At 45.5% G+C, this 17502-nt stretch overlaps 4 protein-coding genes across 4 annotated transcripts; 2 read left to right on the forward strand and 2 right to left on the reverse strand.

Annotated features, from left to right (window-relative positions):
• Positions 1-24: 24 nt before the first annotated feature.
• LOC143000226 (intracellular hyaluronan-binding protein 4-like) lies at positions 25-3079 on the reverse strand. Its single transcript, XM_076149477.1, has 9 exons — positions 2990-3079; positions 2654-2904; positions 1901-2036; positions 1668-1811; positions 1502-1573; positions 1325-1399; positions 1007-1181; positions 504-695; positions 25-261 (listed from the first exon to the last, which is right to left on the reverse strand). Exons 1-9 carry the CDS (start codon positions 3055-3057, stop codon positions 193-195), a joined length of 1182 nt encoding a protein of 393 aa, XP_076005592.1. The 5' UTR covers positions 3058-3079; the 3' UTR covers positions 25-192.
• Positions 3080-4585: 1506 nt separating this feature from the next.
• On the forward strand, positions 4586-8760 carry znf367 (zinc finger protein 367). The gene is made up of 5 exons (XM_076149504.1): positions 4586-5127; positions 5943-6093; positions 6226-6345; positions 6508-6646; positions 6794-8760. The coding sequence occupies exons 1-5, from the start codon at positions 4855-4857 to the stop codon at positions 7032-7034; spliced, it is 924 nt and encodes a 307-aa protein (XP_076005619.1). The 5' UTR covers positions 4586-4854; the 3' UTR covers positions 7035-8760.
• An 8-nt stretch (positions 8761-8768) lies between these two features.
• On the reverse strand, positions 8769-12196 carry slc35d2 (solute carrier family 35 member D2). Its single transcript, XM_076149503.1, has 12 exons — positions 11983-12196; positions 11848-11881; positions 11398-11484; positions 11244-11311; positions 11050-11121; positions 10757-10825; positions 10546-10648; positions 10289-10381; positions 10140-10207; positions 9979-10057; positions 9816-9898; positions 8769-9389 (listed from the first exon to the last, which is right to left on the reverse strand). Exons 1-12 carry the CDS (start codon positions 12102-12104, stop codon positions 9245-9247), a joined length of 1023 nt encoding a protein of 340 aa, XP_076005618.1. The 5' UTR covers positions 12105-12196; the 3' UTR covers positions 8769-9244.
• A 1067-nt stretch (positions 12197-13263) lies between these two features.
• On the forward strand, positions 13264-16408 carry LOC143000230 (perforin-1-like). The gene is made up of 2 exons (XM_076149481.1): positions 13264-15548; positions 15943-16408. The coding sequence occupies exon 2, from the start codon at positions 15954-15956 to the stop codon at positions 16350-16352; it is 399 nt and encodes a 132-aa protein (XP_076005596.1). The 5' UTR covers positions 13264-15548; positions 15943-15953; the 3' UTR covers positions 16353-16408.
• Positions 16409-17502: the final 1094 nt, after the last annotated feature.

Here is a 17502-nt window from a genome sequence, read left to right on the forward strand (position 1 = left end):
AACAGCAAGACAAACTCAACAAGGTAAACTTGCATGAGGGTTTATTTATCCAGAGGCTCAGTGCATCCAGGGAAATGAAAATAAAGATGCCAAACGCCAACAATGGAACATGAACACATTGTCAAACAGCAAATGTTAGTGCAGCCCCATTTCCCCTTCATAGGAACACGTGAACAGAAGTGATTTCAGTTTTTATTTCCCCATTGAGAGTGCAGGGAAATCCTCTGGGTCATCTGGGTTTGGAGCCAGAACATGATCCTGCTGGGAACCAACACAGCCAACAGTTAAACACGCTGTTCCCAATAACCTTAGTTAACTTCTTGTCAATTCCCTTTTCCAATATGCAGCATCACACATTTACTCTTAGAAATGGAGGCCAACTAAAAGGGACCAACAGTCTAAATTCTATTCTCCACTTCATGAATCCAACTACAACAGCAGACTCTAGTGTTTCTTTGGGTCGTCTACACATTTAATGTACTGACCAAGAGTAGAGAACATACCTTGTCTCCCTTGGGTGAGTCTCTCTCGGGGCGACTAGGCAGACCACCTCGTGCTCCCCTGCCTCGGCCCCCGCCACGAGAGGGCCGACCCAGACTGCCGAAATTGATGTTCAGAAGGGATGTGATGTCATTCACAGACCTGCGGAGGAAGTTGCCTTCGTCTTCGATTTCCTCTGGTATCTCTTTGGGACTCTGAAGTTGGAGAGTGAAAGATGGAATTCAGTACTGACATCAGACAGGCTATAGGTCACACTATTCAGTTTCCATATAGAGGAGGTCAGCAAAGCTTCTGCTGAAAGTTGCTTGTAATGTTGAGTTCCCACCCTAGACCTGTGCTGCATTCAAGTGGCGTTGGAAACTGGGAAACATACATTTTACAACAAGGGAATTTCAATGTTACAGCTGATGAAGTCCTCTGCAAACAGGATTCTGAATGCAACACGAATGTACCAGCAAAAACATCCTGTATGATATTTGAGGATTCCATGACCTTTACTTCTCACCTCCACGCGCTTGGACTTGTGAATGACCGTGGCTTTGGAGGGAATCTGGTCCTCTGCTTTGCGGATGTTAAACTCTGGTTTGGGTCGACTGACCTCCTGCAGAGCCTTCCACTCATCCAATGACATCTCCACAGCAACTTGGACAACCATCTCTCCATCCTCCTCTTCCAAAGCTCTAACACAGAGGATGAGCTTTAGTCCACATTATATGAAATTGGTCGGAGATAAATCTTTCTATTACAAGTCTAGATGACAACTAGTGAGCTTGCCACTTGATGAACACTGCAATGACATTAACGAGGACGTTGTATCACTCACGGGTTCTCTCCTTCATCTGCTGGCCGAGGCTCCTTGGGTTTGCCTGGAGCTTCTGGCGTCACCTCCATCAACTCACTGCATGAAACCAATAAGGGGACATGGACACATTCAATGCAGAAATGCAATACTAAACGGTGCACAGGTCTTATGATGGACGCTTCCATAAAGTTCACGAACCACACAGTGTCCTCCACAGCGCCCCAGTTCCAGGATCCTCTGCCCCCTCGCTTCTCTTCAGGGGAGATCCCGCTGCAATGAAACGGCACAAACATCCTCAGCGTACAGTTATGAAGGGAAAAGCCATGAGCTCGTTGATCTTTACTCCATGAACTGAAAGCCTTACGTTCCACTGTGGCGCTCGTATTCCCTTTTGCCCCTCAATCTGAAGTCGTCAGAGTTCTTCATGTGTCCTCCTCCACCTCGAGCTCCTCTTCCAGCTCTCGCTTCCCCTTTGCCCCCGACATCATGCTCTGCATTGTAGTAAGTCCTGGGGACCAAAGATTTAAAGTCTCATTCAAATTGTGACAAGGGCTCTGCTTTAAGATTCAGGGTGGGAGATTATTAGAGCACACGTACTTGAAGCTTGGAATCTCCTGCTCTTGTTTGGCTCTCTGCTCCCCAAAGGCGGCCCTCTTGGTTCCTCTCTGGGCCTCCTCTGTGCCATCTCCTCTCGGATTCGTCGCTGGTGCCACACGTGCCTGCTGCTTATGTGCTGAGAACAGAATGTTTTATACAGAGACATCTTATCTCATTCCATCTAGTTTGGACAGCAACATCTCTTTATAGTTCAGAAGAAGTGTGTGAATCAGTTTTCAAAGAAACTCTAGATTGATGGTGGGTTGCCGTGAAGATGGAGCTCAGTTAACCTGTCAATACCCTGTATGTTCTGACCCTCACACGTCATAATGGGGGTCTGGGTAGTTTCCGCCACCGAGTGTCAGACCTTCTATGGAATATTTGGGAGCGGGAATCCAAGTGAAACCACGACTACAGGCTTTGGACAGGTTCAATGGCGAGAGGCTAGAGAGAGGAACATCTGGGCTACTAATCCAGATATGAGGTGGAAGAAGAATGGATGGATGTATAAGGGGTTTAACTGCATATAATCGAGTTTACTGTAAATGTAGGAGCGTTCTGACCCTCATGACCCCTTGTGCTGACAGTGAGGCAGCGCCTCCTCACTGACCTGCAGCATCAGCAGCTGACAAAGCCCCAACAAGCTGCTCTGACAAGAAACTGCCTGAACCATGAGTGGAAACTGCGTATTTACACACACAAACTCCATCAGTAATGAGCGAGGATAGTTGGAAGATGATGGACTTGTCTTACTTGGCGGCGGTTCCGGTCCACTTGACGTGACGGGGACGCGTCGGTCTTTCTGGGACTCTTTCTGCCCAGGTTTCTTCTGCTTGTTTTTCTTATCGTCGTCGTCCTCCTTCCCTTTCTTCTTCTTCTTCTTCTTTTCCTTGTCCGTTGCCACTCCGCTGATCATGTCGAACGGGTCCGCGTCGTCATCCAGAAGATTGCCGAACCTGTTCGCCACCACGCACCCGTAAGCGTCCGGCAGCATTTTGTTCAGCCTGAGTGTGAAACAAATATGCAGAGTTAGAAGCTTTTTCTCCCCTCAAACTCTCGGTTTAAACGCCGAAGAGAACGAGGAAGCACCGTGTTTCTGTCCCGAGTCGACAGTCAGGGACGAGCAGCGGGACGGAGTTAAGTGCCAAAGTGAACATCAAACAAACAAACGCAGTGGGCTCGTCCACAATTTTAAATGTTTGCACCTGTGGATCTAGCGAAGGCCACGCCCCCTAATACACGATAGGCTTGTTACTGACAAACGTGCTCTGATTGGCTGGAATCGTGCGCCTGTCAATTAGTGATAAATCTTATTGGTCACTTAAGACGCACGCTGAGTGTGTGTGACTGTGGAGGAAAGTAGAAGGAGTTATTTTGAGTAAATGGAAGAAATGGACACATGCTGCAAAGTTTTAGTTTTTCTTCCACAGGGAATTTGACACACAGGTCACAGGTCAGACATACAGATACATACAGTAATTGAAGGAAAAGCCAACATAACGTGTCAATAAGGTGTTGGCCCACCACAACAGCTTTAATACAAAGTTTTTCTGAGAGACAACCTTCATCCATTTCCATCATGATGCCAGTGTCCTCCTCCAGAATGACACAAGGCATGAGGATTCAGTTACTGGATGATGGCCTTCACCCTCACCACATCTCAATGTAGCTGAATATTTATGGGACACACGTATTAGTAGAAAGCACTCTCCGCCACCATTATTCCATCACCATCATCATTGAAGATTTGGGTTAGTTCCTCGGGGTTAAAAGAGAATGAGTGCCCCCTACTGGCACTTAAAAGGCACTTAAACCTCTGTGTTTTAAATCGAAACTGAATGCGAAATGCAGAGAGATATTTGGATATTTGCCATCTTTAAAGTGTGTGATAGTGGTAGAGGGACAGTGGTACAGGCAAGCAAGGCCTCTAGTGAACTATTAGCTTCAGGCCCTAAAATCAAACAAAGCTTAATCATTTCAATCTGAATCAACACCAGTGGATCACAGTTGTTGGCCACTGTCAGTTGTTGCCATTCGAGTCTCCATCATGACTTCCTGCAGGTGCGTTGTCAAAGCAGGGACCACGGACCAGTTTAGAGCCTCTTTATGCCCTCATGGATAAGACAAGGCATTATAGACCACCCTAGGCTGTTATCACATCATCATAATATAATCTATTTGAAAGTGTTTTCGTGTGTTTTCGCCCTTCAAATCCATTTTGAATCGCTGAGAAGAGTTTAGTGTTGTGTTTCCAAATTTAAATAAATATGTGACAGTTATCATCTCTCAGACACACAGTACAGCCTTTGTTTAAACATTTCATTACGTAAGTTTGGCGCCTCTGCGCCACCGTTTCCTTTCCCTTTAAATTGAACATAATGTAATAACATAAACAGACTCCACAACGCGGGAAAGCACCATCTGCTCAGCCGAAATGCAAAAAAAATAACCGCCCTTCATCTTCATTCGCTACTGGCTCGCCGCGTCGTTGCTCATCGGCCAATGACAAAAGGAAGGTGGGAGGGCGCGCGGCAAGTCCTGAAACCCCATTGGACAAACCGTCTCAACCAATCGTCAGTGAAAAAGCCTCTGTGTTCTGTGCCTTTCGGTATCATACTGTTTGTCATTGGTTACTTTAGTCACGGGGATCTGATCCTCACATTCGATTGGCCAGTTAACTGCTCGGGCGCGATTTTGCAACGCGGGACGAGGTAAGTGAGGAAGAATACGGTTCACACGGGCCGCTGCACCTAGAGCTCCTGCTGACCGTCTCCCCTGGACTCTTATCTTTTGTGGCTACTTTTTGTGGAACGGCTCAAAGTGTTTCCTTTTTGGAAATGAAGGACATATTCACTCCAGACTGAGATATTTAGGGCTTTTCTCCACCACAAGAGACAAAAACTTTGAGTAAACTAACACTTCGAACTAACACCGGGATTTTTGACGTCTGAACTATGGCCGAAAACAAGAACGTCATTTTCTGTGACGATTCACCAAAAAGGGTTTTGGTGTCCGTCATCAAGACCACCCCGATAAAACCCAGGAAAGTCGAGGCCATGACACCGACGAGCCCCGGGTTCAGCGACTTCATGGTCTACCCGTGGAAGTGGGGCGAAAACGCCCACAATGTCACCCTGAGCCCGGGATCGCTGAGCGGTGCTTCCTCACCCACCGGGACCCAGACAGCCGGGGAAGCGGACTCTGCCTCCTCACCGGACCAGCTCAAGGTAGACCCAGCATGTTTGCACGTCATATCGGTCTCGAAGTCAGTTCAAAAACACAAACATTGAGTGTTACAACTGTCATATACGGTGGTAAATGTGTCCAAAACTATAACCTAAACTAAAACGTGCAAATAGGAACAGTTTCTGTTATTCAAGCGGAGTTGTTTGGCACTATTTCAACACTGTCAACGCTTATAATGTCTTAACTTCCCGGTAATAAGATGCGCTGCATTGTGTTCACCTTTTAAGACCTTAACTAGTCTATATTAAGAAGTCCATGGGTTTTAATGTAATGTGCTGTAAGAATGTAATAAATGCGACATAATACGGTTTATTACTTATGGAATGAATCAAATATGGCCACGAAGAAGAGTCATTTAAAAAACGCCCGCGCATTAGGGTGGAACATGGTGGATTTTAAACTCTGTCACTTCCTCCTTCTGTACATACATGATGTCCAGTTGCGCGCCAAAAAATATAACCGGATGTGAATGGATCAACGAACAAGTCTGCTTCCTGTTACAGTGTGACTCAGGTGATCTCACTGAAGCGGATTAGACGTGATGTTAGAGTACACATGAACTTTTTTTTAATTATTATTACTTCCTGCTATGAAAATATGTTACAAATTGACCGTGATTCTAAAATTTTAAATAATTGAGTAACACAAAATTATTTAAAACTTTGATTAATGCAAAAAGTAAAGAAAATATTAAGTGAGTATGATTTGTGCTCTTTTTTCAAAAAAAGTGTTATTCATAATATTTCTAAGTCCATTTTTCTAGAATCTCAAATGTCAAATCTCTTATTTCTGTCAGGATGGCATCCGCAGGGGCCGCCCCAGAGCTGACACTGTGCGGGAGCTGATCAATGAGGGCGAGACCTCATCCAGTCGCATCCGCTGCAACATGTGCAACCGTGTGTTCCCCAGAGAGAAGTCTCTGCAGGCGCACAAGAGGACACACACAGGTAAGAGACACACAGGCGGTACCACACGACTGAACCCAGACAGGGACCGTCATAACACATTTAGAACAGGCATAAACTGGACCCAGGTCACTTTGTATTGCAATCTAAATACAACTGCATTGCTCCCTTTAGGTGAGAGGCCTTACCTGTGTGACTACCCAAACTGCGCCAAGGCGTTTGTCCAGAGCGGTCAGCTGAAGACTCACCAGCGGCTGCACACTGGAGAGAAGCCCTTTGTGTGCTCAGAGAAAGGTGGGTCACTGTTAGAGAGGTGCTTTCCACCAGCGTGAGTGACTGCAGATGTGGAACTGGCTCAGTCACGTGAGGTGGAAAGTACCCGTAAAACATGAACAGACACATGCGGCCATTACAGGTCCTGTGAGTGTGACACATTCTCCTGGTCTGTCTCTGCAGGATGTGGCAATCGGTTCACCCATGCCAACCGTCACTGCCCCAAGCATCCCTTCTCCCGCCTGAAGAGGGAGGAGCCAAAGGAGGGTCAGGGGAAGGCCCAGTCAGTGGACAACAAGGCAGTGGCAGAGTGGCTGGCAAAGTAAGTGGATGCAGATGCAGACACACACACACACACACACACACACACACACACACACACACACACACACACACACACACACATTTAAGGAGCGTAACTGTCTTACCGCCCTCCTCACACCTTATGGTTTGTCCTTTGACCTCGCAGTTATTGGCAAACCCGCGAACAGCGCGTCCCCACGACCACCAAGGTGAAGCCGCAAGGCAAGACGAGAGGCGAGGACCAGGAGCAGCAGGATCCCATGGAATTCCAGTCTGAAGAGGAAGAGGTCGGAGAGGAAGAGAAGGGCAACCAGGGGGGAGCAGCCAAGCGCAGCCTCCAGGAGCAACGGGAGCGTCTCCACGGCGCCCTGGCGCTCATTGAGCTGGCCAACAACGTGTCTGCCTAAACACCCGTCCACTCCCTGACCCCTGACCCCGGAACCCACGTCGACCCCCCCCCGGTTTCTCCGACCCCACCCTGCCTTCCTGCAGCATGTGCTGTAGCTTAGACATTGCTTCCAAGCACACAGATCCAAGCCTGGTCTCGTTCCATCTTGTAAATCGTGAGACGGGACGCAGTGCAGAGAGCTGAATGGCTTTAGATCGGTGTTAATGCACGACATCCATGCCCCCCCCCTACACAGCAGCAGGAAGGCACAAGCTAAAGCACCTTATTCAGCTTCCATTTTATCCTTTTAGGCTGCTATAATTGTAGATTTGACTATATGAAGAATGTCTTTCTCTCTCTCCCCGCCTTCTAAAGGTGGAAGAGCGAGTACCTATTATGTTTTTGATTTTGTTTTGTTTGCACTTTGATGGTAACGAGTTCTTTTAAGTATATTGTGAGTGTAAGGGTGTGTGTGAGAGACTGATGTATATATGGTTTAAGCTCTGGTGGACAGAGTGACACAGAAGCATAGGACGTGTGCGCTTCATTCCGTCAGGCGGCATCCGGCGCCCCTTTGGTTTCATCTCCAGCGCTGTGGAGGTTTTGCTCTCAGTGAGTCTGTTTACATGCACGTTCAAACTTCAACCACCCAGTGAGACAGTGAAGAGATTGTTTTGGCAACATCATAATCAGGTCAATACAGGCACGGCTCCACGCCAGATGGCAAACAATCTGTCCGCCGAGGTGTTGCGTGCCTGCGGTGAGGCCAAGTGTGTGTGTGTGTTGATGTGCTTACAAAAGGCGACAGGACAGTAAGAGGAGCTGATTAAGTGTGTTGACATGTTAGTACTTTAGTAATAATTGATCATTGCAAGTCTAATCCAGAGGTCTGGTTGGGCCCAAGCTTGTCCAGACGTCTTAATGACGTCACCGGTGAGGCGGGGGGGGAGGAGCCCACTGTCCACTCTACCGCCTTCACGTAGAGATTTAACAGAGTTATGCAACAAGGTCCAGTGTGTGTTTGTGTGTGTGTTACATGCCTGGTTTGCAGCATTTAGCCATAACTCCTTCATTAACAGATTCATCCGTACCCACGGGCTCAAAGTTGGGGGGGAGGGAGGGAGGGGGTGGGATGACACAACGCCTACACAACGTCACTCATCTTTTATATTAAAAGGTGGGCGGCCCGTCTCGTTCTGAGCAAAGCGTCACCGTGGCGTTTGCCGCTTTTGTCATCTCATTTCAAGATTCAAGTTTTGAGATATTTATTTCTTTTTTTGTTCCAACTGTTGGGACCCCGTCACGTGTAGAGGGAACCAGTCTGACCAGCAAACAGCCCGGGAGTCCAGAAAGCTCAACCTAAAGCTCCTTTTGTTTTGATTTTGAGAGGTGATGACATTGACCTTAAAGCACTTGTACTCCCCGTTCTGTCTTGGATTAAGCTTGCAATGCACTGAACGTTGGATCAGACACCCAGGACACGTTAGTTTGTACAACACTACATCTTCTAACACTGAATGAACCTCTTCTAATTGGCCTTGTTGATGTAAAGTGAAGGTTGGGGTTGTTTTGGGGGGGGGGGATAATGTGTCTCCAGTGAGCTTGTGTGGATCTGATGAACCAACTCCCCCCCCCCTCTTGGATTTACAGAGAAACTGGAATGGAAGTGAATTTTGATAATCAAAAAACCAAAATGATTTATTTGACCCAGTTAGAGTATATTCTGAAGCATTTCTAACCTTTAGACTTGTGGTTTGAGAAGATTATGTCATTTAATATATATCTATATCTATACACATACATGTGTTTGTTAGAGTGGGCACAATTTACAGAGAGCTTTGAAGTTTAGTTTAAGTTTCTTCCCCCCTTTGTTAACATCTTCAACAATATCCAGATTTGTGGCATTTCTAGAGCGATCTTGCTTGCTTGGTAGACATTTTATTACACAAAATAAAGGCAAGTTTTTCCTCTGACAGGCTGTCCACACTGTAATTGTTGGTCTTCAATAAACATTCATTGATCATGAACCCACGACTGCTGTGAGTTTCCTTTGTCTTGTTTCATCCCAGGACTCATAGTAGAATCCACACAGTAGTAAAAAATAATCACTCAATGTGATTTATCAAAAAATAAGGCGTAATCAATAGCAATGTACAATTTACAGCTATTTTCCTTATCTTAATAATTTGCTCCAATATGGGGCAGAACAGTGCCACCAAGTGGTGAAAGTCAAGAAAGTCCATTCAGTTGACAGGGCGACTTCTTTAGAGAATCTTTCTCAATGTCAACTTGCAGCTCTTGTGTGTCCTGTGTCTTGCTTCCAGATGTTTGTTTGGTGAAGGTCAAGTATGAATACATGAGTCCACCAGACATACTGCAAGCAACAGAGAAGAGCAGTCAGTGTGTGTGTGGAGGCCACAGACCCCAACACTGTATCTTTAAGAGATGTTTGTTTTGTTTTATATTTTCTCATACAATAACAAAAAGTACATGAATAATGCCGATTGAGCAACACGTTTTTCCTGATCTGTATTATTTGTTGCATTGGCAGCAATTGTGAGCTCAGCCGTGTTTATAGAGAGTTAAACTAAGCATATCAAACAACCCGATAAACCCCAGGCGAGCTTCATCGTTACAGATTTAACAAGTTTATCTACTTTGGGCTGCAAGTAAAAAGCTGAGAGCAAAATGTCACTTTACTGGTTCTACTCTTACATCAACGCCAGTATCAAGAAGTTTGGCACACCTTTGTTCACATGCCTTCTGTATCTGTTACTGGAAGTCAAAGAGTCATTCTTACCAAATCGTCAAGCCGAGGAAATTCATCCAGGAGAATAAGTAGTCCCCGCCCACAAAAATGCCGATGTAGGCCACGGCAACATTCTGAGGGAAGATGTGCAGTTTAGCAGGAGGGGCAGATGAACGATACGCTCTGAAACACATTCTTGATACTGTCACTTTACCTTTATGGCTCCAACTACTGTGGTAGTGAGCGCTGAGTTATAATAGCTGCACAGGACGATGGAATACATGAGCACAAACCTGAAACCACAGAGCTTTGCATTAGTTTCTATGAAGAGCTTGCCAAACCCAAAGAGCTTCAACCAGGAGCTTCTAGCTTTACCCCATGATGCAGGAGAGGAGGAAACAGAAGAGAAACCGGCCTTCGGTCCAGTCTTCAAATGCGATGGCCTGTGGATTCACACAAGCACGGTGGTCTGGCAGGGAAATCCACATACATGTAACTGTGTTTAGAGTCACAGGTGTGTGTACCTTGTGTAAGTCTCCGGTGAAGGCACTTGCCAAGATGGTGGGGACGACGATGATGAGTGCGTTGTAAAATAAAATGCCGTATTTCCCAAGACCCTGGATAGAAAGAGGGCAAATATAAAATCTAATCGGACAAAAAGCCAGAAGGGAAGAAACACACACCTCAGCACGCCCTTGTCAGATTTCTCTCTTTATGTCAAAATCACCTGATCATCACATTTCATGGCATGAATCCACCATTGTGTGGATGAGTGTCTTACCTCTACGTCCAGCTTCTTCTTGGTGTACACATTGTAGCCTGCAGAGAAGACGTCGTTGAGCAGGATGAAGGTATAGCTGGCCACATCGAAGGCCAGGTCCGAACTAAAGGAGAGAAACGACACAGACTCTGCCTTTAACCTGTCTCACGCTCAGCAGTGTGCATTCAAATCTAGGACACGTATAGATCAGTGTGTCGCACAACGTGGTTACCTTGCAGCCACCATACCTCCGACGAGTATAGTCATAACACTGCACACCACAGGCTTTGGAAATGTTTTTCTGTAACATGAATATGAAACACTTAGACATGTTGGAATAGTTCTGTGTTGACTGTAGCACCTCCTCCTCTGTTTGCAGTCAAAGCTGTGGTCTGCTTCATCTGATAACCTCAAATACCACTGACTGGTCCAATCTCTCCTAATCTATTCTGACAGGTCTTTACTTGATAAAGTGGATTGCAACGTATGAATAATAACAAAGTAAAATTCACACATGCGTCGTACCGTAGTAGATGCACTTCCAAGGCCATTGTCATTATGATGGTGAACTTCCGTAACACTGTGAACATCGGTAGGCTGCAAAAGAAAACGAACATGTATGTGGCAAGAACAGGAACACGAGAAGCTTAAAGGGGAAGGATAGGACTCTACTGCATGAGTTAATGTAGCACAGGAGGTGGAGGAGGAGGAGGGGGAACCTGAGCTTTTTGGTGCTGGCCAGTCCTGTGATGTGGTTTCCGATGTACAGCAGAGGAAGAGGGAATATCTGACAAGAGACGTGAGAGAAGACATCAGGAGTGGAGCTGCTATCATCATGGAGCTGAGATGTTGCTGAAAGGATCAAGTACTCACTTTCAAGAGAATGTTTCGGTCAAAGTCTTCAAACTGGATGATTTTGCTGATCTTGGCAGCGTAAAGAATGATGAGAGTGGTGATCATCTGAAAGGAGCAGAGATGAGAAAGGGAGAGGCATTGTGCCGTACAGGTGGGGCTTCACTTCCACACTACTAGTCTCAAAATGATATCTGAACTAATAATCTGTGAGTTTCATATGTCAGTAATAAGGATGGATGAGCTTTGGATGACTTCAAGGCAAAGTAAACATTAGAAAGGAAGAACAGAAAATATGGAGTAGATTTAAAATGCAAAGAAACTTTTACAGAGACGTTTACATTCTCCAGCTTCCCCAGCAGTGTTATTCAAATGGACTTTCCAACCTTACACACGCACACTGACTCACCCACTCACTCACCCACACACACACACTCCTCATCGCTGTCTCCTAACACTGAGGACACTTACCTGTCCGATGCCCAAACACATGTATGAGGGGAACCTGAAAGACAACAGACTGAACTTTAAACTCCCTCCATCATGTCAGAGCGAGCTGACCTGCTCTGTTTTGGTCTCTGTCCCCGTCAGGCTCGGATCTCTCACCTGAAGCTCGTCAGAACCGTTTTATTCACCACGGTGATGAGGAAGGAGCTGAGCGCGTAGAACACGGCGGACAGCAGCCTGGCCGACCCGGGGTGTTCAGGGGCCGGAGCCGGAGCGGACATGGCGGGCGGGCGGTCGGTCGGTCTCCCGTCAGTGTGTGCTCGCGCTCACTGTGCTGCGGCTCCAACTTTCCACTGAACACCCAGAGAAGCGATTCTTTCCTGTTGTTGGCGCGCACACAGGAAAGGGCGGCGCCGCGCGGTGGGTGCGCGGTGCTTACGGGACTCCCTAGAGGAGCTGACTTGTAGGCGATTCCGTGGCCCCGCCTTTTATGCACGCGTCGGTGAATAAAACCGGCATCTGAAGGTGTTCAGCAGCCACACGTGAATAAATCTTTTTTTGATTGAAAGTAAATATTTGATTAATAATGTTAACAAATATACCACATCCTACTGTGAAACTGTAAACATTAACTCCCATTATTACATTATTACAACCTATTTACAACACACTACACGCACACAGAAGTAGGAGTTGGATGCTCTGACAGGATGGAGGGAGTTTAAAATTTAGCCTGTTGTCTCTCAGGATCCCATCATACATGTGTTTGGGCATCGGACAGGTAAGGTTGTCCCTTTGTCCTCAGTGTTAGGGGACAGTGATGAGTAAACGACACGATGTAAGGGGGGGGGGGGGGGGGTCAAAGGTCGTGAACACAACAAAAGGTTAAACTTAATCTTTGAGCCTTGAGCTGTATTTGGCTCAAAGGAACCTATGAATGTATCTGTGTGTGTGTGTGTGGTTTAGCACATCCTGGCTCACTGAAATGACATTAAATAAGACAAGAAACACACACATACACACCTTATGATCCTCAGTTAGTGCAAAAACAACAGGTTATTTTCTTTTGCTAATTAATAATCTCCAAAACGCATCTTCAGTTTTCTCTCATGGAGGTCTACTTGGATCCTCTTTGTTCCGTGCTCAGTTGTGGTTTGCTGAGTCTTGAGTCTGTCCACCAACTAGACACCACACTTGAAGGAGAAGTTTGAGTTCTGAGTTAAGTTCTAAGAAGTACTGAGTACCGGACCTTATGACCTCACTCAGGGCTCCGGCCTCGGCTTTGTGCAGGAAACAATGGGCCGAAATGACAGAATGCTGCCTCGTCGCCTTAGTTGGTGAAAGGAAAATGGCAACTGGCAGCTGCTTTGTCACTTAATAGTGTGTGGACTGCCGGCACTTGGGCAGCTCACATGACCAAACTCATTGACTGTGCAAATTACTTTGGGGTTGTTTGGTGAGTTAGGTTACAGTTTGGTCATGTAAGTCAATGATTGACCATCAATGTTTATTCATTGGGCTCTCTGTTCGTCATAGTTAGGAAACCATTTATAGTAGGTCTGTTTTTGTTGAATCTTACCGCTAGATGGTGCTATTGCATGAGACCTGTGGAGTCCAAATGAATACAGTAGAGTAGATTATCAAGAAAGTACAACATAGATGGAAAAAAACTAAGAGTACCAATTAGACTTAGAGGTAAATGTATATGAATATACATGATTTAGATTTTTACAGAATTGCTACCTGTTCCTACAACGTTCATTAGTTTATTCCAAAATATACAAAACACAAGGTTTCCTGGTAATTATTGCTAAAAATATAGCATTAAATTAGGTCTCTCTCTCTCTCTCTCTCTCTCTCTCTCTCTCTCTCTCTCTCTCTCTCTCTCTCTCTCTGTCTACCACCAGCTAGCACCACCTTCTTCTACATGAATTTCCATATATTTCCTTTTCAGCTTGTGAAATGCAGGAGATGAGCTGGTTGAGAGCAAAAACATTCATGCTGGGTTTCTCTAGTAGATCTGTACCAGATACTAGCATCTTGAAATTGTATTCTTATTCCCTTTTTTTTACATTCTTATTGTGTGATTTATCATTTGTTCATCGTTTGTTCAGATAAAAACATTGTTGGGTGCTGTCCTCTCTTAATCCCCTTCCAGTGGGGGTGATCGAGGGTGATGGGGTCCACAAATCAGGGGGCAGCAAGGGGTACTGTGTAGCACCACACAAGCAAGGACGGTCTGAGAAGTCAAAGGTCATATCTATCCTGACCCTGGTCCTATTGAGGGCCACAGTGTATTGATTTTGTAGCTTTGTCTGTAGGTTAATTCACTTAATGCAGCTGTGCCTTCCATCAACTGACAAAAATGAGTACACAATAGGTTATGCAGTGGACTATGAATCTATGCTTACCTGCTAATTTATAGAAGCCCTCTTGCCCTTGTAGCAAGATCGGGCACACATGGCCAGGGAATACGTGGACATGTTACATGTGCATTCAGACGAAACCCAATGCCACGTTTCTTACAGCGCAGTACAGAGTGTTCTTATGTTAATGTTCCCGCATCTCCTATAGGAGGACAGGACAGGACCACAACCCGCCACCCTGCCAGGCACTGATGTCACCAACCCACACATGCGTTTGTGGCAGATGCAGCTTTCCCACTGCAACCAAACGTCATGTGCAAAATCCTTTATCTCAGTTCACAAATGAATTTTAAATGTATATTTTGTAGTAATGGAGTGTGTATTAATCTTCTGAGACCCAGTGTCCTCATATGTGGACATTGCATTTTTCCTTTCCTACACCTTCTACCTCATTATGCTTCACTTAAACCTGTTGTGCTCAAGTCTGGACATTAGACTATCTAGACATTTCCCCCCTAAGTCAGAATAGCAAGGAGAAATTAAAAATACATACAAAATAAATGTCAGGGATTCAGGAAGTTAAACAAAATGCCGTAGTTGCAACAGGTGTTTAGATATTTCTGTCCCCAGTGGTGTGATGTTATCAACTACACGTGCTCAAGCAGGAACATTCATCCAGGCAGCAAAGTAGCAATACAACTACCGACATTCCCGGGCTCATAGAATCATAGAACACCTTTGGCATCCTGGGGTTCCGGTGGATGATTTTTGGCCGTACACAATTACCTCAAACACACTGACGATAACACCAGATACATCCCATCTAACCTAACAGACAGCACCGACACAAACTGAGACATCCAGCCAGGGGAGCGGTATGCAGCATGTTGAAGGTGACAACAACAACAACAACTTTCTAGATTTTAGCCAGGCAACACCAGCAGGACACATGCCATTTCAAGACGCCATCGTTAGGAGTTGCTCCAGAATATTAAACAAATAAATATATTTCTTGTTTTTGCATTTCTTTATCTTTCATGTAGTTTGTCAAAAACTGCATTGCTTGTGATCTTTGTATTGTGTAATTTGCAAATTAACTTCTGATTGTTTTCTTGGCAGGCCATTTTAACCTCTAACAGCTAGACTGGATATTTATTAAACACATCAGCAGTTCGATTCTTCCAAGCCAAAGTGAACATTTCAGATTTGCTGTACATCCAGTCTGGCGATGAAATGTATACACAGACAGTTGTGTAATTCTGAGAGTGTAGCAGGTGTGTGAAGCTGATTAGGAGACTGCAGGGCGTTTAAAAGACGGAGCAGCAGACAGCGTGGTCAGAAGCAAACTCTCAAGCACAGGTAAGAGTATCGGCTTCTCTCCTACAGCTCATTATGCATGCTCCACTTACTCATATTGTTACATTTATTTGACTTCTCCTTTTTAAAAATGGCTTCACATCACTTTGGATGGAAACCTCTTGACATTGAACATATTTTTTGGATAGGGGTCTATGTGTAAGACTATACCATGCATAGGTTCAATTTTCTTCTGAGCAACAATTCAGATAATTAGCTGCTAGGGCTCTTTTAAAAAAAGGAAATCTATCTCTGCCTCTTGGCCCCTATGTCTTGTTCTTTGACTAGAACTTGGCACTTACTCTTGTTATTCCTGCCAGATGACATCTTTGCATGTTATCAGCATAGTCTGCCAAATGAATCATATTTCTCTCTGTGTTCTTGTTGACTCTCATAGCCTCTGAAGCCATGGCCCCCAGTATGCGTGCCCTCCTGCTCCTCCTGTGCAGCCTGACTTTGGCTCAAGCGCAACTCAAGCTGTATAACCTGCGTGGCAGTGATATTGATGTTGGCCTCTTCGGAACCACAGACGCCTACATCAAGGTGTTCTGCGGCTCGGATGAGCTGGGCGAGACCTCCATTCGCAGAAATGATGACAGCCCCTGGTGGAGCGAAGAATTCTCCCATTACTCAGCCCAGGTGGATGATGTGCTGAGGCTGGAGGTTTACGACCACGACATTCTCTTCGATGACCTTCTGGGAATTTGCCAGCGACAGATCAAGGTGGGAACCCATCAGTTCGAGTGTTACCTCGAGAAAGGTGGCACCATCTATTACTCCTACTCCCTCAGAGGGGACACTCAGTAGGCGGTAGAAGTTAATCCGACCTCTGACCTTTCCACGCAGCCTGCATTTACCTCAGCATGGTTTTTGCTTTGTAAGAGACAAGCTGGTAGAGTTGATGTTATTTACTCTGCTTCTCAGACCTCAAAGTACTGCATATGTTCCACCTCTTGTAGCTGATGAACCTCATCAGTGATTTGTTCCTGAACACATCATTCTGGTGTCTTTGTAACACACCATGTCTGTGATGGATATTGCTGCCCTGGTTGTCACTAATAAAGTATACTGCAAATCAAATGAATGTCCTTTGCATTAATGTCACTGAGTAAAACTGAGCTAAGGAAGTGGAAGGCTGCATCTCTTGAGCGCCTACAAGACCATTATTACTGGAAATGAGGCCAGGGACATTTCTGACTGCAGCACCCCCACATGCTGACACACACACACACACACACACACACACGCACGCACGCACACACACACACACACACACACACACACACACACACACACACACACACACACACACACACACACACACACGTTGTTTTTAGCTGCACGTTTCAGGACTTATTTGTTGGTGACATCATAATCAGTGCACACAGAAGCAGCTGTTGTCACACTCTATGTTCACACTCCACGCCTCCTCTGAAAGTCATGCAGTCTCTCAAACCTCCCAGAATTCTCCAGAGTGTATTTCCAACGGTGCTGATATGATAGTGAATGAATGATGGTTCTAGATTGTCCACTGTTGCTCTCTGGCTTGTAAAGTCTGATGGTGTCCACATGGTCACACGTACTAATCTATCTACACACACACACACACGCATACACACACACACACACACACACACACACACACACACACACACACACACACACACACATACACACAGCTACATAAAATCACAACATTATAGTCATAAAACTTTGGAGCTGGGTAAGTAAACAATGATAGAAATTCCCATTGGGGGCTTTGTGTGGGTCAACCACATAAACAGGATGCAGACCAAATGGGTGCCAGTCTATAGCGTTGTCCAGGTTACCAATCCTGTCCAATGGGGGTTTCAAAGGTCACTCTACCAATGTTACTAAAGTGGAGGTATGGTAATGTTGATAATAAGGAATGTTGATATTCTGTCATAGGTAGGAAAGCATTTACAGGATTTGTCTA

The sequence above is a fragment of the Genypterus blacodes genome, unplaced genomic scaffold, assembly GCF_046128005.1.
Source record: "Genypterus blacodes isolate CSIRO-AG114 ecotype Tasmania unplaced genomic scaffold, CSIRO-AGI_Gbla_v1 ptg000045l_1, whole genome shotgun sequence".
In the NCBI taxonomy this organism is placed as follows: Eukaryota; Metazoa; Chordata; class Actinopteri; order Ophidiiformes; family Ophidiidae; genus Genypterus; species Genypterus blacodes.

Excerpts from the sequence above, each read along its gene's own strand:
- LOC143000226 (XM_076149477.1), bottom strand. The coding sequence starts at position 3,057 with ATGTTCACTTTGGCACTTAACTCCGTCCCGCTGCTCGTCCCTGACTGT. Across the intron at positions 2,037-2,653 it reads TGGACCGGAACCGCCGCCAA|CACATAAGCAGCAGGCACGT; the intron begins GTAAGACAAGTC and ends TTCTGTTCTCAG. Across the intron at positions 696-1,006 it reads ACAAGTCCAAGCGCGTGGAG|AGTCCCAAAGAGATACCAGA; the intron begins GTGAGAAGTAAA and ends CTCCAACTTCAG.
- slc35d2 (XM_076149503.1), bottom strand. The coding sequence starts at position 12,104 with ATGTCCGCTCCGGCTCCGGCCCCTGAACACCCCGGGTCGGCCAGGCTG. Across the intron at positions 11,485-11,847 it reads TGTGTTTGGGCATCGGACAG|ATGATCACCACTCTCATCAT; the intron begins GTAAGTGTCCTC and ends TGCTCCTTTCAG. Across the intron at positions 10,649-10,756 it reads GGAGGTATGGTGGCTGCAAG|TTCGGACCTGGCCTTCGATG; the intron begins GTAACCACGTTG and ends TCTCTCCTTTAG.
- znf367 (XM_076149504.1), top strand. The coding sequence starts at position 4,855 with ATGGCCGAAAACAAGAACGTCATTTTCTGTGACGATTCACCAAAAAGG. Across the intron at positions 5,128-5,942 it reads CCTCACCGGACCAGCTCAAG|GATGGCATCCGCAGGGGCCG; the intron begins GTAGACCCAGCA and ends TATTTCTGTCAG. Across the intron at positions 6,094-6,225 it reads GCACAAGAGGACACACACAG|GTGAGAGGCCTTACCTGTGT; the intron begins GTAAGAGACACA and ends TGCTCCCTTTAG.
- LOC143000230 (XM_076149481.1), top strand. The coding sequence starts at position 15,954 with ATGGCCCCCAGTATGCGTGCCCTCCTGCTCCTCCTGTGCAGCCTGACT.